This window comes from Chlorocebus sabaeus, chromosome 20, assembly GCF_047675955.1.
Source record: "Chlorocebus sabaeus isolate Y175 chromosome 20, mChlSab1.0.hap1, whole genome shotgun sequence".
Taxonomy (NCBI): Eukaryota; Metazoa; Chordata; class Mammalia; order Primates; family Cercopithecidae; genus Chlorocebus; species Chlorocebus sabaeus.
The window spans coordinates 100,163,749-100,188,257 of NC_132923.1; the positions used below are offsets into that span (position 1 = coordinate 100,163,749).

The window sequence follows — 24,509 nt, forward strand, 5'->3', positions numbered from 1 at the left end:
GGGTAAATCCCACTTCATTATGTTATGTAGTTCTTTTTATAAATTGTTGGATTCGATTTGCTAACATTTTGTTGAGGATTTTTGTATCTGTATTAATGAGAGATATTGATCCGTAGTTTTATTTCTTGTGATGTCTTTGTCTGGTTTTGGTATTAGGGTAATGCTGGCCTTGTAAAATGAATTAAGAAACAGTCAAAAAAGAAAAGAAAAGAAATAGTCCTCTGCTTCTATCTTCTGAAGTAGAGTGTAGAGAATTTGTATTATTTCTTTCTTAAATGTTTAGTAGAATTTACCAGTGAACCCCATCTGGGCCTGGTGCTTTCTGCTTTGTCAGGTTTATTATTAATTCAATTTCTTTAATAGAGATAGTCCTATTCAACTTGTCTCTTTCTTCTTGCGTGAATTTTGACAAACTGTGTTTTTTAAGAAATTCATTCATTTCATCTAGGTTAGCAAATTAGTGGATATAGAGTTATTAATATTCCTTGATTATATTTTTAAGTCCATGAGATCTATAGTGATGTCCCCTCTTTCACTTCTGATACTAACAATTTGTAAATTTGTATCCTCTCTCTTTTATTCTTAATTGACCAGATTAGAGGCCTATCAATTTTATCTGTCTTTTCACATGACCAGCTTTTGGTTTCATTGACATTTTTCTATTGATTTCTTGTTTTCAATTTCATTGATTTCAGCTCTGATTTTTATTATTTCTTTTCCTCTGCTTACTTTGGATTTAATTTGCTCTTCTTTTTCTAGTTTCCTAAGGTGGGAGCTTGCATTATTAATTTTAGATCTTTCTTCTTTTCTATTTTATGCATTCAGTGGTATAAATTTCTCTCTACGCACTGCTTTCACTACATCCCACAAATTTTGATGTTATGTTTTCATTTTTATTTCGTTCAAAATATTTTTAAATTTCTTTTGTGACCCATGTGTTATTTGGAAGTACATTGTTTAAGCTGGGCATAATAGTACGTGACTGTAGTCCCAGCTACTCTGGAAGCTGAGGTGGGAGGATCACTTGAGCATAGGAGTTTGAGTCCATATATCAAGACAAGGAGGAGGAGTGGGGGGGAGGGGGAGGAGGAGGAGGAGGAGGAGGAGGAGAACAAGGGAGGAGAAAGAAGGAAGAAGGGGAAGGGGAAGGGGAAGGGGAGCATTGTCTAATCTTCAAGTATTTGGGGATTTCCCTGATCTCATTCTGTTATTGATTTCTAGTTTAATTCCATGGTGGTCTAAGAGTGACATTATATGATTTCTATTCTTTTACATTTGTTAAGATGTGCTTTATGGACAGAATGTGATCTGTATTGCTGAATGTTCCATGTGAGCTTGAGAAAAATGTGTATTCTGCTGTTGTTGACTGAAGTAGTCTATAGATGTACGTTATATCTGATTCACTAAGGCTGTTGTTGAGTTTAACTATAACTTTACTGATTTTCTGTCAACTGAATCCATCCATTTCTGATAAAAGGGTGTTGAAGTCTCCTAGTAGAATAGTAAATTCATCCATCTCTCCTTGCATCCTGTATTCTGATGCTCTCTTTTGAGCACATATACATTAAGGATTGTTATGTCTTCTTGGATAATTGACCCCTTCATCATTATGTAATGCTTCTCTTTATCTCTGATAAAGTTCCTTGACCTGAAATCTTCTCTGTCTGAATACTTTCAATGTCTTTTGATTGATATTAGGATGGTATGTCTTCATTCATTTACTTTTTTATTGTGGTAAAATACAAATAACATAAAATTTGCCATCTTAACCATTTTTAAGTGTACAGTTCAGTGGTACTAAATACATTCATAATGTGCAAGCATCAGCACCACTCGTCTCCATGGCCCTTTTCATCTTGTAAAACTGAAACTGTATAACTCTATACCCATAAAGAATAACTCCACTTTCCCCCCTTCCTCTAGGGTCTGAAAACCACCATTCTATTTTTTGATTCTCTGATTTTTGGCTACTCTATGTACCTCATATAAGTGGAATCATACAGTATTTGTCTTTTTGTGGCTGACTTATTTCACTTAGCATATTGTCCTCAATGTTTACTCATGTTGTAACATTTGCCCGAATGTCCTTCTTTTTTGAGACTGAATAATATTCCATTGTGTGTCTATGCCACATTTTGCTTATTCATCCATCTATCAATGGACACTTGTGTTGATTCCATGTTTTAGCTATTGTGAGTAAAGCTGCTGTGAACATGGGTGTACAAATATCTGTTTGAGTCTTTGCTTTGAATTCCTTTGGGTATATACCCAGAAGAAATGCTAGATATATATAGATATATAGTAATTCTATTTTTAATCTTTTGAGGGACCACTATACTGTTTTCCACAGTGGCTTACCATTTCACACTTCCACCAAGAGTGCACAAAGGTTCCAATTTCTCCACATCCTCCCCAACACTTTTCTTTTTCTATAGTAGTTATCCTAATGGGTGTGAGGTAGTATCTCACTATAGTTTTGACTTGAATTTTTCTAATTACTAGTGATATTGAACATCTTTTTATGTGTTTATTGGCATTTGTAAATCTTTAGAGAAATGTCAAGTCTTTTATATATTTTTAAACCAGGTTGTTTATTTTTTGTTGTTTTTGAGTTTTAAAATTCTCTATATGTTCTGGATATTAATTCCTTATCAAGTATATGATTTGCAAATATCTTCTCCCATTCTATTGGTTGCATTTTACTCTGTTAATAATGTCTTTTGATACACAGTTTTTTGGACATTTTTTATTAAGCTCAATTTGTTTTTCTTTTCTTGTCTGTGCCTTTGGTGTCATATCCAAGAGATTATTGCCAAATCCAATGTCATAAAGTTTTTGTTCTATGTTTTCTTCTAAGTGTTTTATATAGTTTTAGGTCTTACATTTAAGTATTTGATCCATTTTGAGTTAGTTTTTGTATATGGTGTTAAGGATCCAAATTCATTCTTTTACATGTGGATATTCAGTTATTCCAGCATTATTTTTTGAAAAGACTATCCTTTCCCCATTCAGTGGTCTTAGCACCTTTGTCAAAAATCATTTAACCATACATATGAGGTTTTATTTCTGGACTCTATATATAGTTTACCTTTATGCCAGTATCACACCGTTTTGATTACTGTAGCTTTGTAGTAAGTTTTGAAATCAGGAAATGTCTTTCAACGTTGTTCTTCTTTTTCAAGATTGTTTTTGGCTATTTGGATTCTTTTGCAATTCCATATGAATTTTAGGATTGGTTTTTCTATTTCTGAAAAAAAAAAAAAGTCATTGGGATTTTCATTGACATTGAAATGTCATAAGAATTTCATTGAATCTACAGACACCTTAACAATATTAAGTCTTCCAGTCTGTGAACATGGGACATATTTACATTTATTAATGTCTTATTTAATTTCCTTCAACAATGTTTTGAAGGGTTTTTTACATTTAAAATTTTACTTTTTGTGGGTACATAATAAGTATATATATTTATGAGGTTCATGAGATGTTTACCTGTATTATTTTCCTTCTCTCTAAAGAACATCTTTTAGTATTTCCTGTAAGGCATACGGGCATGCGATATGTAATAATCACATCATGGGAAATGAGGTAACCATCCCCTCAGGTATTTATCCTTTGTGTTACAAACAATCCAATTATGCTCTTTTAGTTATTTTTAAATGTACAATTAAATTATTATTGATTATAGTTATCCTATTGTGCTATCAAATACTAGGTCTTATTAATTTTTTCTAATTATCTTTTCTGTACCTATTAATTACCCCCACCTCCCCCCACCCACCCTACCACCACCCTTCCCAGCCTCTGGTTACCATCCTTCCACTCTGTGTCTCCATTATTTCAATTGTTTTGGTTTGTTTTGAGAGTCTGTGATGTTTGTATTTCTGTGCCTGGCTTATTTCACTTAGTGTAATGACATCCAGTTCCATCCATGTTGTTGAAAATGACAGGATCTCATTCTTTTTATGGCTGAATAGTACTCCATTGTGTATAAGCACCACATTTTCTTTATCCATTCATCTGTTGATGGACACTTAGGTTGCTCCCAAATTTTGGTTATTGTGAACAGTGCTGCAACAAATATAGGTGTGCAGATATCTATTCGATATACTGATTTCCTTTCTTTTGAGCATATATCCAGCAGTGAGATTGCTAGATCATATGGTAGCTCTATTTTTAGTTTTTTGAGGAACCTCCAAACTGTTCTCCATAGTGGTTGTACTAATTTACATTCCCACCAACATGGTATGAGGGTTCCCTTTTCTCCACATCCTCAGCAGCATTTACTATTGCATGTCTTTTGGATATAAGCCATTTCAACTGGGGTGAGATGATATCTCATTGTAGTTTGGATTTGCATTTTTCTGATGATTAATGATGTGAGCATCTTTTCATATGCCTGCTTGCCATTTCTATGTCTTCTTTTGAGAAATGTCTATTTAAATCATTTCCCCATTTTATTTTGTAGTTTTCATTGTACAGGTACAAGGCTTTCATCATCTTAGTTAATTCCTAAGTAGTTTGTCCTTTGTGACGTTATTATAAATGGAATTATTTTTGTGATTTCCTTTTCAGATTGTTAATTGTTAGGTATAGAAATGCAACTGATTTTGTGTATTGACTTTGTTTTCTGTTACTTTGCCAAATTTTATTAGCTCTGTATTACATTCTGTTACTTTGCCAAATTTTATTATATGGATATAAGACCATATCATCTGCAGACAGATAATTTTACTTTTTCCTTTCTAACTTGGATGACTTCTTTTTCTTTTTCTTGCCTAACTGCTCTGGATAGAACTTCCAGTACAACGTTTAATAGAAGTGGTGAAAGTGGACATCCTAGCCTTGTCACTGATCTTAGAGGAAAAGCTTTCAGTCTCTTACCATTGAGTATGACATTTGCTGTGTGCTATTCATAAATGGCTTTTATTATGTTGAGATAGTTCCCTTTTGTTCCTAGTTGTTGAGTGTCTTTTATCATGAAAAGTTGTTGAATTTTGTCAAATGCTGCTTCTGCATTGATTCAGATGATCACATGTCTTTCTTTTCCTTTATTGTTAATATGATGTATTATATCGATCAGTTGTTATGTTTTGAACCACCCTTGCATTTCAGGAATAAATTTTTCATCTGTTCATTTACTTTTATTTTATGTGCACCTGTATAGTTAAAGTAGGTTTATTGTAGACAACATATAGTTGGATCTTGTTTTTTGATCCATTTTGACAATCTCTTTTACTTGATGCATTTAGACCTTTGATGTTTAAAATGAGAATTGATATAATTGGATTAATATCCACCTTATTCGTCAGTGTTTCCTATTTGTAGCCCTTGTTCTTTGTTTCTGTTTTTGTCTTCCTGCCCTTTTCTGCCTTTCGCGATTTTAAAAGTATATTTTAACATTTCATTTTCTCTCCTCACTTAGCATGTCAATTGTACTGTTTTTAGTATTTTCCCTAGAATTTGCAGTATACATATGCAACTAACCCAAGTCCACTCTCAAATAATGTTATACTGCTTCACAGATAGTGTCTTTTATAATAACAAAATAATTCTAATTCCTCCCTCCCATCCCTATATTATTGCTGTCATTCATTTTGCTCATAAATAAGCATACATAAGTGAATATATATGAATACATTGTTGCTATTATTATTGTGAACAAACTATTGTCTGTTAAATCAATTAAGAATAAGAAAAATACATTTTTTAAAATTTTACCTTCACTTATTCTTTCTTCAATGTTCTTCTTGTATGTAGATTGAAGTTTCTGACCTATATTATTTTCCTTCTCTCTAAAGAACATATTTTAATAATTCTTGCAAAGCAGATCTACTGGCAACAAATTTCACTGATTTTTGTTTGTCAGAGAAAGTCTTTATTTATCTCTGCTTTTGAAAGATAATTTCTCAGGATGCAGAATTATAGATTGGTTTTTATTTTCTCTCAATACTTTATATATTTCACTTCACTCTCTTCTTGCTTGCATGGTTTCTGAAGAGAAGTCAGATGTAATTCTTATCTTTTTTCCTCCATAGATAAGACGTATTTTTCTTCTGGCTTCTGTCAGGATTTATTCTTGATCTTTGATTTTCTATTGTTTGAAAATGATATGCCTCAGTGTCATTTTGGGGACATATTTCCTGCTTGGTGCTTGGTGTTCTCTAAGGATGCTAGATCTGTGGTTTGGTGTCTGACATTAATTTGGGTAAAGTCATTACTGTTTTCAAATATCTCTCCTGATCATTTCTCTCTCCCTTCTCCTTCTTGCATTTCCATTAGGCATTTTTACAGCCACAGTTTTTGGATATTCTGTTTTCTTCTTCCAGTCTTTCTGCTCTTTGCTTTTCAGTTTTGGAGGTTTCTATTGAGATATCCTCAAGCTCAGAGACCCACTTCTCAGCTGTGTTCAGTCTACTTATAAGCCCATCAAAGGCACTCTTCATTTCTGTTAGTGTTTTGTTTTGTTTTGTATTTTATCTCTAACATTTATAATTTTTTCTTAGAATTCCCATCTCTTTGCATATCTGTTCTCGCATGCTGTCCACTTTATCCATTAGAACCCTTAGCATATTAATCATAGTTGTCTTGAATTTCTGGTCTGATAATTCCAAAATCCCTGCCATATCTGAATCTGGTTCTCATGCTTGCTCTGTCTCTTCAAACTGTGGTTTTTATGTATGTATGCCCTGTAATTTTTTCTTGATAGCTGGACATGATGTACTGGGTGAAAGGAACTGCTGAAAATAAGGCCTTTAGTGATGTAGTGGTAAGGGGTGGGGAGAGGGGGGAGCATTCTATAGTGCTATGATTACATCTCAGTCTTTTGGTGAGCCTGTGCCCCTGGGCTGTGAACTTCACAGGTGCTTCTCCCCCACCTACCCCGCAACACACACGTAGATGGGATAGGATGGCTAGGGTGGGCTGGAGTTGAGTATTTCCCTCCCACCTGGTCAATTAGTCTCTCATGAAACCCCAGCAGGTTAGGCTCTGGCTAACTAGTTTCCCCTGATGACAAACCTTGTTAAAAAGAATGGAATGCTGTGGCATATTTTGAAATGATTCCTTTTCCCCTTTCACTGCCAGAAGTACATGAGGATTTTTCTCCAATATTCACTTAAGAACCTGGTAGAACTTCAGGAGTAAAACTCATAAAAGCGTAGGGGCTCAGTGAAGGCTTCCCTTGAGGTTTTTGTCTCTCAGAGTTATGCACACTGAGCCTCCAGCAACTAGTCAATTACACTTTCGGTTTTCCTACCTGCACACAGATTCCCATGGAAGTTTCTGCTCCAATAAGTTGTAATTCCCTCTATTTACCTATCTTTCCAATTCTGGGGGCAGTGGTTTGCCCTGTGACCTCACTTCTTTTACAGATCTAAGAAGAGTTGTTGATTTTTCAGTTTGTTCAGCTTTCGCTGGTTGTTAGGACAGAGTGGCAACTTTCAAGCTTCTTACATGCCAGACCAGAGCCTGGAAACCACTACCTTTTAGAATTTTCAGAACAATTGAAATAATCCAAATACCCATCAACTGGTGAATGAATAAATAAAATGTGGTACGTCTATACAAAGTAATATTATTTAGCAATAAAGAGGATTAAAGTACTGATACATTATACTAATATGGATGAACCGCAAAAGCACACTAAATGGAAGAAGCCAGATGCAAAAGACCACCTATTGCATGATTCCATTTATGTGAAATGTTCAGAAAAGACAAAAAGTAAATTAGCGGTTGCCTGGGAGTGGGAATGAAAACTATAATTGACTGTAAATGGGCACGAGGATTCTTACTGGGTGACGGGAAGGTTTTAAAACAGGATTGTGCTTATGGTCATAGAACTCAGTAAATTGACTAAAAATCATTGTACACTTTAAAACAGGTGAATCTTGTAGAATGTAATAATACCTCAACCAAATCAATTGTTAAAAATAATAAAAGTTTTACTGGAAAAAATATAGAAAGGCATTAAGAACAAAACAAGGAATGTATTCTATTCTTATGTTAAAGACGTAAGTTCTTCCTCTTCTAAAGGAAATTGTACCGCACCTCTGCCTTCATTGTTCACTTAAAAATATACTTTGGATATTTCCTGTGTCATTAAATTTTTGTGATTATATGTAGGTACATAGACAGTAGTTCACTATTTCTCTGGTTGGACGTCCCTAGATCTCCTTCCCCTGGTTGGACGTCCCTAGATCTCCTTCCCCATACATGATCCATATGCCCACTGTTGTTGTTGGAGTCCATTTCTAGATATCAAAGTCCCAAGTCAAAGGAGTGGACATTTTTAGGGCTTTTGGTAAATTTCTAATGTCCATCTTGACAGGCTGGGTATACATTGCCCCCTCCACCCACAGTTAAGCAGGTGTCTCTTTCTAAACAACTATTCCCGCACCAAGGCTGGAGCCGTGATTTATTTTGTATCTTTACCAACTGGATGAGCAAAACATGGAATCTCATTGTTGGTTTAAATTGAGTTCATTTTAATTATTAGGGAAGTTGCACACTTCTTCATACATTAATAGCTCCTTTGTATTATTTTCTTTTGTTAAATGTTCATACTTTTTCTTTGCACATTTTTTTATGGGAGTATTTGTCCTTTTTGTAGAATTTAAGTGCTTTTTATAAAATAAGAGCATTAATCTTTATGCTCCCACATATGTTACAAATATTTAATTCACGTTTGTATTTGTAATTTAATTTTGTTTTTGGTTTTTAATGGGTAGAAGTTTTATGTTGTTTTTGTGGATCTCTCAATCTTTCTTTTATAGTTTCTGATGTTTTTGAAAAGTTAAGAAAGGCCTCCTCTACCCAATATTGTAAAATATTCACCTATATTTTCTTTTTCAGTACTTTTATAGTATTTTATCTGCTCCTCCCCTTACCCATTTGCCATTAATCTTTAATTTATCTGGAATTTTTTTTATCTATAGATTAAGATTGAATTATAGCTTAAATTTCTTCCAAATAATTGAATAATTGTCACAGTACAGTTAATGAATAATTCATTTACTTACTGATTGGAAATAGCCATCTTTCTCATGTTTTAAATACTTATCTCTACTTGAGTCTCTTTATGGGAGCTTTTATCCTGTTCCTTTGATCTATCTGTGTTTTCATATGCTATTACAACATGAATTTAATTATTTGGCTTAATGATATATTTTAAAATCTGGCAGTACGAGTCACCTCTCGTTCTTTTTAAAACCTGCTTTGGTCATTAGTTCATGTTTAGTCTTTCAGATACATTTTAGAGTCATTTTATCAGGAAAAGAAAAATCCTTTAATGACTCTGATTGGAATTAAACTGAAAAATTAATTTGGAAAAATTGACACCTCTATACGTGAACTTTACTATTCAGAAACACACCATGCCTCTTCATTTAAGGCTATGTTTATATCTCTCATGAAAGTGTGTTTTTTTTTTTTTTTGTCATTTTTTAGTTTTTTTTTTCTTTTCTTTTTATTTTTGTAAAGACAAGGTGTCACTATGTTGCCCAAGCTAGTCTTGAACTCCTGGCTTCAATCATCGTCTTCCTACCTTGGCCTCCAGAAGTGTTGGGATCACAGGCATAAGCCACTGCTCCCAGTCTGTTTTTGTTATGTTTTAAAACTGGAATTGCAACCCAGCATGGTGGCTCACGCCTATAATCCCAGCACTTTGGGAGGGAGGCCAAGGCAGATGGTTCGCCTGAGGTCAAGAGTTCCAGACCAGCCTGGCCAACATGGTGAAACCCCATCTCTACTAAAAATACAAAAATTAGCCGGGCATAGTGGCATGTGCCTGTAGTCCCAGCAACTTGAGAAACTGAGGTTGGAGAATCGCTTGAACCCAGGAAGTGGAGGCTGCAGTGAGCAGAGATTGCGCCATTGCACTCCAGCCTGAGCAACAAGAGTGAAGCTCCATCTCAAATAAATAGAACAGGAATTGCACGCTTCTTATTTGGTTTATTATTAGTTATTCAATGTTTTTGCTGATATTGTAAAAGGAATTCATTTGCTATTAAGTTTTTTTACTGATTGTCACTGATATGAAGAAACACTACTAATTTGTGCTAACTGGTCATTTAACTTAACTCTCCTGCCAGCTCTTTCTTGTTTTCATGTTTAGGGATTATTTTAAGGTTTTCATATCATTTGCAAATAAGAATTTATTTCTCTCCAAATGTTGTGCCTCTGAATTATTTTTCTTTCTTATTTCATTGGTTAATGGTGTGGTGCGAATCCTCCCCCATGCCTCTTATTTTTCTTTAATGAGAATGCCTCTAGTTTTTCACCATTAGTATGATATTAAAGGCTGATTTAAGCTTAAAAAGCTTCAAGGAAGTATCTCTTCTGGTGCTATTTTATTAAGCATTCTTAACAGCAATAGATATTGGATTTTATTAAATGCCGTCTTGCATTTTGTGAGTTGGTTATGTTTTTTTCTTATTTGAACTATTGATGTGATAGAATGATATTCATAGATTTCTTTATATTGAACCAGTCTTAGATTCCTAGAATAAAACTCTGCGTGATCATGGTATGTTATCCTGGTAATATCCTGGTAGATTCTGCTTGCCAGAATTCTATTGAGAATTTTCACAGCAATATTAATAAGTTGGTAATCTTATTTTGGCCCTGTCAGGCTCTGTTATCAGGAATTTGCTGGTTGAGTGAAATGAACGAGGAGGATTTTCTTATTTCTTGTGCTCCTGCACACTTTCTAGGTATGGCAGTTACCTAGGATATTATTGAACATTTCAGGGAGCAGGCAGCTTGTCTATAAAACCTTCTGAGCCAGGCATGCTTGCTAGAGCCCCATCCCTCCTCCCAACCACACACAATTTTACCCACCTTTCACAGGAGGCATCTTCGAGTATGCGGACGGCCCCAACGCCCAGGTCATGAATGCCGAGGAACACGCCTTTCGATTTTCTGCCAACATCATCAACAGGAACAGGACTCTGCTGCCCAATACAACCTTGACCTATGACATACAGAGGATTCACTTCCATGACAGCTTCGAGGCGACCAAAAAGGGTGAGTGTGCAGCTTCTGCCTCTGTTCTATTCCTGGCCTGGGGATAGGAAGCGCTGCATTTGCTGGCCAAGATCCTGGGAACGGGCCAGAGCTCCAGGTAGGTTTTTCTACCTGGTTTGGGCTTGAAGTCAGAGTGCCTGGACTTGCATCCTAGCAACTCTGATATTAGTTGTGTGACCTTGGACAAAATACACTGTGCCTCAGTTTTCTCATCTGCGAAATGGATGCATTTCTGTAAAGTACTTAGAATAGTAAGCATTGGCATGTAGGAAGTACCATATAGGACTTTACTCTTACTGCACTTGGCTGCTTTGCCCTCCACATACTGAGCTACCAGGTCAGGGACCCAATTTCTGTGTCCCACCCACCTGCTTCTCTGTGCCTTGCATTCTGGCGGTCAGAGTCCCTGATATTGAGCAGTTACTGCTGATATACATATATATATATATATATATTTTTTTTTTTTTTTTTTTTTTTTTGACAGAGTCTCACTCTGTTGCCCAGGCTGGAGTACAGTGGCGTGATCTCCGCTCACTGCAACCTCTGCCTCCCAGGTTCAAGCAATTCTCCTCTCTCTGCCTCCTGAGTAGTTGAGACTACAGGCGCATGCCACCACAGCCATCTAATTTTTGTATTTTTAGTAGAGATGGGGTTTCACCATATTGGCCAGGCTGTTCTTGAACTCCTGACCTTAGGTGACCTACCCACCTCGGCCTCCCAAAGTGCTGGGATTACAGGCGTGAGCCACTGCGCCTGGCCATTCTGACATTTTTGAGGCCACGCTGCTGCATCTCAGAGCTGATCTGCAGACAGACAAGAGGCGCCCCACCCTGGTTTAGCCTGGATCATCCGAAGAGTGATGCTTCACCCGTGACCCCTCTCTCTGCTGTTTTGCCCCCTCCCTGCCTGTGTCCTGCCACTCTTTTCCCAGCATGCCCTGCAGCCTACCTTGTGCAGTGAAGTGTCCATCTCCCTGCTGAGTCTATGCTGACACCCTGTGCCTGGCCTTGTCCAGTTAGAAAACGACTGAACTCAACCAAAACTGCTCGATAAAAAGGTCAGGACAAAGAACAAATGCCTGGAATCAGAGTGCAGAGGCCCTCGTGGGTACAGCCACCCACAAAAAGCTAGACTGGGTTTTTTGTCTATGTTTTCTAAAAGTTACTCAAATCATACAATGACTCTCTAGCGATACACCTGTGATTCAGCATAGGGACCTTCCCCATCCAGGCAGGGAACCCGGGGCAGAGTTTCTGAGCCTTCCCGGAGTTACTTCCTCCAGGAAATTATAGTCCCGCCCTACGTGAAACTGCCAAGTTGTTGGTGAGCAGGCCCAAGACAGAAACCCCCCAGCTCCTGAAAATCTAGCCCTGGGCTTCCAAGTGACCAAAGCCACAACCCCTCCACTCCCCGCCTCCCCCCGAGACAACATGACTTGCTTTCTTAAAATCTCGGATGGAACATCTCATGGTCTTTCTCTAAATCATCAGAACCCATGAGGGCTTTTCCAGTCTAGCCCCAACCTGACCTTCCAGCCACATCCATGCCATTTGCTCCCTTAGGCCCTGGGTCCTAACCACACCTGCCCTCCTCAGGGTGCCATGCTTCCTCCCACCTCTGGGCTTCCACACATGCTGCCCCCTCCGCTTGTAATTCCCTTTCTCCAGCCCACCCTCTCCTGCCCTTTGCCTGGCCAACTCATCCTTCTCTTCTCAAACTTCCAGTCCTCAGGGAGACCCTCCCCGAACCCCTAGACAAGGTCAGTTCTCCTTGCTTTTAACCCTCTGAACTTTTCTTTCATAAGCCTGACGTGTGTGTGAGAGAGTGAGGTCATGTGATTATTGTACATTTCTTCCACTTGTCTGCAAGCCCCGGTGCCTTTTTTACTGCTCCACTATAGAACCTGGCATGAGCCTGGCACACAGGAGGCACAAAATCAGTCCTGGTGGTTTGATCGGATACACAAATGAACGTGTGTCAAACCCACTTAACAAATATTGTTCCTTATGATCCCTGCAGGAAAAAAGGCCCTGCCCTTTATAGGTCGTGCCCAAGGAAGCTAAGTCATAGGACCAATAACTGTAACAACCAGAAAATGAGAGAGAACTACAGAAGTGTTGTGGTACAAGCAGGAAGGCTCCCTGGAGAAGGAGAGGTTTGAGTTGAGCTTTGAAGGATGATGGGAAAGAGTGAGGAGTGGGATAAGGCAGAAGGTAGAGTGGAAAATACAAGTTGTTTGAAGGAGCCAGTGTATGCACTTGAGAAGTCTGTTGAGCACCCACTGTGTGCCAGGTGCTGGAGATCCCAAAGTGGCTAAGACAGAGATGGCTGGTTCCTGTGACCATGGAGCTTGTAATCTAGTGGCTGAAGCAACAGGTGCTGTACTGGGAGTTGCAGGAGAGAGTCCAGGAAAGGGAGGGTGGAGCTTTAGCTTGGTCAAGGAGCATGAGTTTATAAGAAACAGACACCTACTCAAGCTAGATCGAGAAAAAAGGAACTGCCACCCAAATCAAGATATAGACCATGCGGGCCCTTCAGAAGCCCCCGTACCCCTCCCAGTCATTCCTCTCCCAAGGTCACCACCGTTCTGACTGCTGGTGTCCCACACTGGTTTTTGCTGTTTTCGAACTTTACGTAAATGAAATCATTCAGTGTCTACTCTTTTAAGCCTTGCTCTTTGCTCTGTCTCATATCCGTGACATTGTCTACATGGTTGAATATATTGGTCTTCATTGATGTACAATGTTCTGTTACATGAATATACCCATTTTTTAAAAATCCATTTCACTTTTGTTGCACTTATGAGTTGGTTCTGCATCTGCTTGTGATGCACATGTATATTCATTTTTGTTGGGTATGTACTTAGGAGTGGAAGTGTAGGGGTCACAGAATGTGCATATGTTTAGCCAAACAGTTTTCCAAAGCTGCTGCACAGTCTGCACTCCCCGCAGCTATGTTTGAGAGTGGCACTTGCCCTACATCTTCACTAACACTTGGTAAAGTCAGTTTTATTTTTAAATTTTGGCCATTCTGGTGGTTTCTGTAGTGAGTCTCACTATACATATGTAGTGAGTCTCTCTCTCTCTCTCTCTCTCTCTCTCTCTCTCTTTCTTTCTCTCTCTCTCTCAAAATTTTTTTGAGGTGGAATTTCACTCTTGTTGCCTAGGCTGGAGTACAATGGTGTCACCTCAACTCATTGCAACCTCTGCCTCTTGGGTTCAAGCGATTCTCCTGCCTCAGCCTCCCAAGTAGCTGGGATTACAGGCATCCACCACCACACCCGACTAATTTTTTGTATTTTTAGTAGAGATGGGGTTTCATCATTTTGGCCAGGCTGGTCTCAAACTCCTGACCTGTGATCCACCCGCCTCAGCCTGCCAAAGTGCTGGGATTGCAAGTATGAGCCACCACACCCGGCCTATATCCTTCTTTTTTTTTTTTTTTCTTTTTTAGATGGAGTCTTGCTCTGTTGCCCAGGCTGGAGTGCAGTGGCGCAATCTCGGCTCACTGCAAGCTCCATCTCCCAGGTTCACGCCATTCTCCTGCCTCAGCCTCCCAAGTAGCTGGGACTACAGGCGCCCGCCACCATGCCCGGCTAATTTTTTGTATTTTTAGTGGAGGTGGGGTTTCACCGTGTTAGCCAGGATGGTCTCGATCTCCTGACCTCGTGATCCGCCCGCCTCGGCCTCCCAAAGTGCTGGTATTACAAGCATGAGCCACTGTGCCCAGCCCCTGTATTCTTCATTTGTATATTCTTATATCCTTTGTTGGAGAGCTATCTCTATTGCATATATCCATTACATGTGGGCTTCCTTTTACATTCTCTTAACAGTTTCTTTTGAGGAGCAAAGTTCTTAATTTAAAGAAGTCCAATTTATCAATATTTTCCATTATGGTTAATGTCTTTTGTGTTGTTTGAGAAGTCTTTGTCTATCCTAAGGTTATGAAGATATTCTCTCATTTTTTTTTCCTAGAAGTGATGTTGTTTTATCTTTCATAGTGAGTTCTGTGATCTATCTCACATTGATTTTCTGTGTACGGTGGGAGGTAGGGGTTTGGGCTTATTTTTTTCTATACAATTCTGATGGGAGTAAAACCTTCCATTTCTTAGGAGAACTATTTGGCAGAATCTACTAAAGCTTGTGCCTACAAGGATGTTTCTAGCCACTTTAATGATAATAACCAAAAGTTAGAAGTAAATTAAAAGTCCATCAATAGGAGAATGGAGAGATTGGGATATAATTATACAGTGGAATTTTAATCAGCAATTAAAAAAAGAATAAACTTTCTCCACTCAACATCATAGATGAACCTCACAGATACAGCATTGAATGAAAGAAAAGAGATTTCCTCCGGGGGAGGGAGTAGTGTGCAGTGAGTGGATATCGACTGGGAAGGAGCAAGAGAGACCTTTCCTAGGTGTTGGAAATGCTGTCTAGCTTGACTGAGATAGTGTAGCACACATGAGTGCATGACGTATGAATGAAATTCTGTGTGAAAATTTGTAACAGTCCTGTGCTTACCATTAATGCACTTTACTATATTTTATATCTCAATAAAAAAATGAAGTGCCATCTTTCTGCAACCCTCAATGTCCCTGAGATGACATGCCTAAGACAGATGCCATCCCTCTGCTGTGACTGGCAACACCACTGTCACACCTTGGCACATTCCTGCTGTTGGATCACACTCCCCTTTGGGCACCCTCCGTCCCTCAGGGAGCCCCGTGTTCCCATGATCTTTATTTTTTCTTTTGATCTTTGTTTTTTTAAACTGCATTCTCTGGAGGCATCTTTAGGGCTCTTCCAAGAAACTTGGGGCTTGGGGCAAATTCTAATTAATCCAGCAATAATTCATTTTCCCTAGACAGAAGTCCTCCTCATTGCTTTCTTCCCCTCCAGCTGGATCCAGCCACCTCGGGCCCTGTGCGGGGAGGGGACGCAGAGGCACAAAGCCTAGCACCGCCTTCCCTGCCAGCTCCGCTTGAATTAGTCCTTCCCTCCATGTGAGGCCCAGGGGGCCTTTTCCTGTTAAAAGGGACTTTCACTTATTGTCTTTATCTTTCCATGTTTTGTGGAAAATTAAAAGATGAGTGACTTCCAGGCAGCGCCAGAAGCAGCAGCAGCGCAGAGAGTGTCTGTGTTTTCTTCCAAGGCTGACCGGAGTGGACCTGGAATCGACCCAGGGCTCCCCAGGCTCCTCCGCCTTCACTTATTCTCTGGGCTGCTCAATTCCTTTTAAGACACAAATTGATTGGGATAATTTTTGCTATAACTACAATTGCCATGGAAAGGGAGTGGGGGGACGGCATTCAGGCTGTGGACTCCTGCAATGACTGTGAACCACTGAGTTACTGTAAAATGACCAGAAAATGGATTCAAAATTGAAGCCACAAATAATATAATTACTGCAGTGTGATCAGGGTTGCCAGAACAAGAGTTGGCTGCTGCCCTGGAAACATCTGGAGGAAAAGCTGCTGCTGCTGCTGCTGCTGCTGCTGCTGTTGCTGTAAGCTCTGCCCTGGTCCCTGTGGGGCAGCAGTGTTCTTCCCAGCTGGGAAGTCCTCAGAGGGTGGAAGGAACATGAAGGAGACAGGAAAGGGGAGGTGGAGAGAGGCCATGGAAAAGCAAGAAGTGAAGGCCAGGACTGATGCTTCCTGCTATGCAAGAGTGAAGTCTAATCACTGCATCTCTTGCAGAATGAAACCCAGTGTGGTCGTCATCACCATGCCACCACCATTGACTCTACTATCAACACCAGTACACCAGCAACACAATTACTGTTTTCACCAGCAACAATGGTATCACCTCCACTCTTAATATCAGCACCACCAACACCACCCCTACTGTCATCACCTCCATCACTGCCATGACAGCAACATCTTCATCATCCCCAGTCTCGTCAGCAGCAACATCTCTGCCACTATCCCACTGATACTGTCAGTACCACCAACGTTGTTATCACCTCCTCTCATCAATGCTGACATCCCATCATCCTGTCATTATCACCATTACAGTCAAGGCACCTACACCTTTATCATTGTCAGTCTCATCAACACCAACATCAACATCACCATCCCACCATTACTATCACAACATCAACATGATTCATTTCACCCTCAGCAATGCCGTCACCATTATCACCATCGGCAGCCTTACAATATGGTCTTTACTATCACAATGATTTCAGTTGCCTTTGTCATAATCCTCACAGTCTATGTCAAAATAAAAGTCACTTCTTTGAAGAACACTCTTGCAATCCTCTGCATCATCAGACTTTCTGTTGGTCCACTGTCACTTGCCTTGGTCAAACAACGTGCCCAGACCTTAGACATGACCTAAAAGTCCAGGCCGTGGAAGGGTAGCGGTGGCAGGGAAGCCTGGACCTGCCTGCTTCAAGGCATCAATCAATGAAAGAAATCTAAGAGGCAGATTCTTAGAGGTGCTGGTGGGAGGGAATGAGATATTCAAATCATTCAACCAAGTCTTCAAACTAGAGGTGTTCCGGGAAAAAGAATAGACAGAGAATATAGTGGGACAGAAGCCAGAGACATCAGGGGACAGCTAGAAGGTTCAGAACAGAGGCAGGAGAGAGTATGAGGGAAACTTGCAGGGTTTACAGGATGCCCACAGCCTCAGGCTTGGGCAAGCCCTGGACTGGTGTCGTTCACTGTTATCATCTCTTCCATGTTGGTACCCAGCTCCCATGGTTGCAGAGTGACTCACACGTGGACTCCTTCCTCAGGAAGTGCCTAATCTGAAGGGGACAAGGTGGTTGGGGAAGATAAGCAACACCCCCAGATGGCAGAAGAATAGCACGGATGGGCAGTGAGGGTGCAGGTCTGAGCATGGCCTCCTTGGGGAGAGGGAACTGAAAAAAGAACTAGTCCTAAATTTGACAATTCACGAGCAAACATGGAGTTTCTGTTTTTAAAGCATTTATTATCACTGTGGTTTGTCTCGCACACTCGCTCACACCAAGGGCTACCCAAGGCTTATTGACTTGAAGGTGATAAGAGCAGGAACAAGATGGTGCTTCCCTGACTTGGCTCCCAGTCCCAGAACTACAGAAGCACCAAAAGGATGACGTGCCTCCTGTTGTATGTGCTCTCCTGCACCTGGCCTTGGCCACAACGAATCCTGGGTTGCCCAGGAGATGCCCTCTGTGCTGGCACTGCTGCTGTTCTGCCCCGTGTTCCAGGGGGCTCCCGCAGACTCCTAACAAAAACTAGCCAGCTCCTCACATTGCTATGTCTTTCACCTTGCCCATAAGTGGCAGTGTCTGGTGTTCCCGGTAGAAGTATAGATTTCAGGAAAAATAGCTTATTTATATACTATCTCCCATTTCCAGGAGGCAGTGGGAGTGGTGGATGTGAGTCAACAGGAAAAACACACCAAGATCACATATTCTGATGGATTCAAAACTACCCTGTATCTCTGGATCAATCTGGACCATCCTTAAGCCCAGGCAAGAGGGACCCTTTCCCAGGGCCTGTGCTTTGATGTCTTGCCTTCTGCCTCCTCTGGTTGGCCTCTCCTCTCGGGACAAGGAGTCAGTGGGACCAGGGGACATACCCACCAGGAGCCTGTGCCCTGCCCTTCCAGACTTTCCTCTAAGTATCTAGAACCTTAAATTTCCTGCCCACTTGGCCCTGAGCCCACTTCTAGGACATGCATGGGCCTCTTCCTTGGGTCTGTTTTCCAGAGGGAAAGCCATACTTCCAGAAGGTGCACTTTTAGGCCCTAGGGGTGACTAAGGGGCAGCTGTTTGCAGTGGGTGTAGACAGTGTTTGGACATAAGGACTGGGGTGTCCACAGAGAGTGCAAGGCCCCTTATGGTTCAGGATGGAACCAGGAGTCAAAGAGAAAGGGGGAGGATGGGGTCTTGGTGCCACCTCCCTCCATGTCACTGTGTAGGAGAAGTCTCCATTCTCACCTGACTTTCCAGATTGTGATGAAGGTCCATTTGTCAAGGTAAGAGAAAAGGACATGTTTCATTTAACAGTTTTTTAGCTTAACTAACGACATGTAACTATTTAGCCATATGGTGTGTGGGCTTCCACTTATACTCTGGCCCTGGGCCCTGCAAATCTTAGGGGTAGGCCTGTGCCCAGTGGATCATTCCCAGAGGCCCTTGAGGCAGCCAGGACATGTCTGAATCCAGTGTATTCATTCCTGCTTCAGTGTTCTGTCCTGCCTCCTCCTGTGTGTATCAGATGTCATACGTGTGCACGTAGTGTCATTCCCCTGTCCACAGGTAGCTGAGCTTGCTCATGCGCTATTGGTGAATCTCTGATGGTTACAAGTGACAGAAAACCAAAACCTAAATGGCGTAAGTCTTGGTTCATGCAAATTATAAGTCCAGGGTTTTGCCTGATCGGCGACTCCTGTGTTTTCTCTCTCTTGGCTCCGCTCAACCCACACTGACTGTGTTCACAGTCACCCCTCTTTCTGTATGAGCACAAGATGGCTACTGCAGCTCCAGCTCTTAGTTCCTTGAAGGTTCACTTAAAGAGGGAGATGCCCCTTTCTCAGTCCAGTGGATCTCATGGCATCCCACTGGCTCTGACTGGCCCACAACTGTCCTCTAAACCCATGGCTGTGAACTAGAAGGTCAGTGAGTGGTTTTCTGGATGCAAGCCACATTCTTTGCACCAATGGGTTGACAGTGGAAAAGAGGGGTGAAGCCCCAAGGAAAATTGGAGACGGTTGAGGAAAAAAGGGAGAATGCCTCCTGGGGAGCTCTCCCAACTACCCCAGAAGGACTCTGAGAGGTCCCCTTTTAATGGATCTTTTAGGCGGAATCCCCCACTTTGAGTCCCAGCTGCCCTGGGTTTGCTCATTTGATGCTCTGCTGTGCCCACTGATGTTCGACCATCCCAGACCAGTGGGAAAGTATCTGCTGCCTCATCTGCCTAAGTTTTTGGACTTCCCCAAGAACCTGAACTGTTTGAAGGCAGTGATTCAGCATTCATTCAACATTCCGATGATGATTCGGCACTGTCGATATAGCAGTAAACTACATAGATCAAGGCCCTGCCTCTTTGGAACTTACATTCTACTGGGAGGAAAAAGTCAACCAATGGACAACTTCCAGTGATTGTTTAATAAGGAAGGAAATAAACAGGGCATGGGGGGACAGGGTTTGCGATCTTAAGTTGCGCAGTGATGGCCTCCCTAGTAAGACACAGACACAGAGGCCTCAAGGAGGAGGAGGAGGGAGTCTTGAGGCTCTATGAGGGAAGAGCATTCCAGCCAGAGAGAACAGCATGTGCAAATAGGCAGGAGTGCACTTAGCATGTTCAAGGAGCATCATGGAAGCCAGTGGGGCTTGAATGCTGTGAGGGAGGGAAAGAAGCATGGGAGATGAAGTCAGAAAAGTGGTGGTGGGGACAGGGAAGGGAGGAGCTGCAACAAGTAGGATCTCTGGCCACTGTTGTGACTTTGGCTTTTGCACTGAGGAGCCCTTGGAGCAAAGGAGTGACATAATCTACCTTACACTGTGGAATTCTCACCCCGGCTGCTGAGTGCAGAATAGACAGGAGGGAGGATGACTGAGGAAGCTTCTGCAATAATCCAAGCGAAAGATGATGGATGGCGGCCTGGATCAGGATGGGTGTAGGGGCTGGGAGTGGCAGAAAGTGGTCAGGTTGTGATGTATTCTGCAGGTGAAGCCACAGGAGTTGTTGATGAATTGGGGTATGGGATATGAGTGAATGAGAAAAATCAAGACAGACCCGTGGCTTTTGGCATATGGGTCCAGGGACAATGGAGCTGCTGTTTATTGAGGTGGGGGAGGCTGGGAGAAGAGGGGATCCTGTGCTGGATGTGTCAGATCTGATGTGCATGTCAGTTATCCAACTGGTGATGTTGGGTAAGAGGTGAGATGCACAGGTCCAGGGAAGGAAACAGGCCGGACTGGAGGTTGAAGTTGAAGCATCATCAGCCAGCAGATGTTTGATTCTATTTGTTTCTCAAGTTCCCCCCAGAACAGGACCTGACACAGAGCTGGTGATGCTAATCCCAGGATAATAACATCAAAGGTGGTGATCACTTCTTTGTCATGGGCACTTCCAAGGACAAGGGACGTACCCTGGCACTGTGCTCCAGTCTCCCACTGCCATGTCTTTCCACCTTCATGTGGTCTTGCAAGGCAGGGACTGTTAGAACCCCTGTTTTCGGATGAAGAAACTGAGCTTTGGAGAGCTCATCCATTGTGCACCCACCGACGGTTCCAGTTGCTGTTTTTCCCACATGTTTACAGGATCATCAGCATCACTGTCCCCATACCCACAGCCCCCATGCTGACCCCTGTGCTGCCCTACCCTCTGTTACAGCCTGTGACCAGCTGGCGCTGGGCGTGGTGGCGATCTTCGGGCCGTCACAGGGCTCCTGCACCAACGCCGTCCAGTCCATCTGCAATGCCCTGGAAGTGCCCCACATCCAGCTGCGTTGGAAGCACCACCCGCTGGACAACAAGGACACCTTCTACGTGAACCTCTACCCCGACTACGCCTCGCTCAGCCATGCCATCCTCGACCTGGTCCAGTACCTCAAGTGGCGGTCGGCCACCGTGGTCTATGATGACAGTACAGGTGGGTGGCCAGTCCTGGCTAGGCTGGGGGTAACAGGTGAGGGGGGCAGAGGCCCAGGGTCAGGCTCTTGTCTGTTTGTCCAGCACAGCTGCCCCTGGGGAAGAGGCTGTGTTCCATACCCCAGTTCCACTCGGTTATGCTGATGTTCACCTTTGCACCCACTCACACCCCATGTACCCCAGCCACACTCACATCTCACTCAGCCCCAGCCCACCTCATCCCTGCCTCACACTCACCTCCTCCTCTAGCAGCACAAGTGTTCAAATCTGCACTGAGCACCCAGCCTAGCAGCAGCACACACGTCTGCAAACCACGCCTACACCTGCCCACGCTCTTACATTCACACATTTCCATCTGCTGCAAACACATCCACCCTCACACTTACACACTCACACACATAGCTTACGGCGTGGCCTAGTGTTACGTGTATACACACTGGAGCCAGACCACCTGGGTATAAATCCCTGCTGTATCACCTGCTGGCTGTGTAGCCTCTTTGTGCCTCAGTTTCTTATAAAATGTAAATCTGTAAGATGTGGGATTACAAGATGACAGTGACAAGCACTGACATGCAGTGAGTGCTGAAGGTTGGTTCTTCTCATCCTCCTCACACCTGCACCCGCCACACACACACTCTTCTCTACCCTCACTGACACACAGAGACACCTGCACATGCCCAGCTCTGCTCACACACACACCAGCCCCTGCCATACCCACTTGACCGCTGACCCCAGCCAGGGCCAAGCCTGCAGATGTCAGCACCACGCTCTTGTCTCATCCTGCCAGGACAGAGGGAGGAGATGGGCTCTGGGGCCTGTAACTGTGAGCCGCGGGCCTAAAGCTGGACTCCCTGATGTGGCTGTACCTGTCCCACATGCTCTGCCAGTGGGAGCTAATGCTGCCCACATTTTTCTGGGTAGGACCCACCAGACCCACTCCTGCCCTGCCTTCCAAGTCCAGCCTGGACCCTGCCTTCCAGAAAACCCTTGCTCCAACGTGATACCCCTGCCTCTCAAGTCCCAGACCCTTAGAGAGGGCCCAGAGCACACACTTAGCAGATAACCACCAACAAATCCAGCAAATGCACTCTGGCCCTTCCTTTGGATCGCATTCATTGCTGGGAGCTGGAGATACTGGAATAAACAAAACCCACTCACTCTGTCACCCAGGCTAGAGTGCAGTGGTGCTCACTGTCACCTCGACTGTCTGGGCTCAAGAGATCCTCCCACCTCAGTCTCCCAAATAGCTGGAACTATAGGCATGCAGCACCACACCTGGCTAATTTTGTATTTTTTGTAGAGCCAAGGTCTGGCTACGTTGCCCAGGCTGGTCTCTAACTCCTGGGTTCAAGCAGTCCTCCCGCCTCAGCCTCCCAAAGTGCTGGGATTACAGGTGTGAGTCACCAAACGGCACCAAAACTCAGTTCTTGATCTTGGCAAGCACTACGTTGTAGGGAAACACAAACAGGGGACAACATAGCCATCTCCATGAATGGAGTCGTCTCCATGTAGCTGTATGTACAGAGAGCTAATGGTCTGCCATAAGTCACAAAAAGAGCAAGCAGGGAAGGGAGAGGGGAGAGAAGAGCCACTGAGGGCGCTGACCACTGCCCAGTCCCTGCCTTCATCCTTAAGTCATCCTTGTTAGGGTGTGTGGGGCAGGGACAGACCTGGAGAGTCCTCTAGAGATGGAATTCATCCATGCTTCTGGATTCATCTCCTAAAGAAGGTTACTGTTTACCTGCTGCAAACCAAGTGGCGCAAGTGTGATCTCATTTCATTTCATGTACTTTTCATCATAACTCCCTGGAGCGATGAATTAGAAATGAGAAAACTGAGACCCAAAGAGGTCACACGCCTTGTGCACTGTCACCCAGCTAGTGAGTGCCAGAGCCAGCACGCACCTAATAGGCCTGTTTGAGCCTAAAGTCCATGCTGCTAGCCAGCATGGAGCTGTTTCTTCTCCTCCTCTTTATTTCCAAAGACTTGAGTCCCAAGACATTTCTTAGCCTGGCCTCTTAAGAGAGAGTGACCTTGGCAAGTCACTTAACCCATCTGGCCTTGCTCTGCCCACGTGTCAAGAGCTGCTGCATCCAGCCTTGAAAGAACCCTCCAGCTCTCAGCTGCCTGTGATTCAATGTCAGCTTTTGATTACCTCCTAATGGGGACTGGAAATAGTAGGGAGAGACTCCCTCAGAAAAGACAATTGGAAAGCTGTTTATTTAACTCAGGCTTCTACAAGCATCTATTGAGTTCCTGCTATTTCCAAAGCACCCGACAGGGATCCCCAGCCCGGCTTATTCGCCCCAGCACAAAGACCGTGCCATTGAGGGGCACCCCTGCCCACCTCCCAGCCACTCCAGTGTTTCAGCTGCATTGTGGAGTTGTTTCTTAATGTACCACTGTGAATGGTTATCTGTCGATGAGTCTGTTTCTGCTTCCAGGCCAGGAGCTTTCAGTGCCTCCAGGATTTAACACAGGGTCTGGTACAATGTAGATGTTTTTCATTGTTTGTTGCACTGAGTTGGATTGGATTGAATCGGATTAGATTGGATTGAATTGGAAATCAAGTTGAATTAAACCCTAATTAAATATTGAAGGAAAGAGTATACAGGTGAAGAAACGAAGATGTTGTTATCCTGTCTTCTTTTGAAAAGTTAATCTGAGTATAGAAGAGTGGGTGCCTGCCCAGAGGTCGCACGTAATTCTAGGCAATCAGAGCTAAGAATGAAACAGCACATACATTTAGTCAGAGCCAGACCGCTTGGGGAGAGGAAGCTCTATGGCCTTGGCTGGTCTGAGCTGACTTACCAGAGGAGGAGCGATTGGAGCAGGGCCTTGAGGATAGGTGAATGAGAGGAATCATGAGGGAATTACAGGTGTAGGGAATA

At 42.6% G+C, this 24,509-nt stretch overlaps 1 protein-coding gene across 1 annotated transcript in view; it reads left to right on the forward strand.

Moving 5' to 3' along the window:
- The window catches only part of GRIK3 (glutamate ionotropic receptor kainate type subunit 3), a 238,891-nt gene that overhangs the window by 132,750 nt on the left and 81,632 nt on the right, over window positions 1-24,509 (forward strand). Inside the window, exons 2-3 of the mRNA XM_007979376.3 lie at window positions 10,849-11,025; window positions 21,362-21,619. Of these exons, the coding sequence (XP_007977567.2) occupies window positions 10,849-11,025; window positions 21,362-21,619 (435 nt within the window). The remainder of the gene's footprint in view (window positions 1-10,848; window positions 11,026-21,361; window positions 21,620-24,509) is intronic.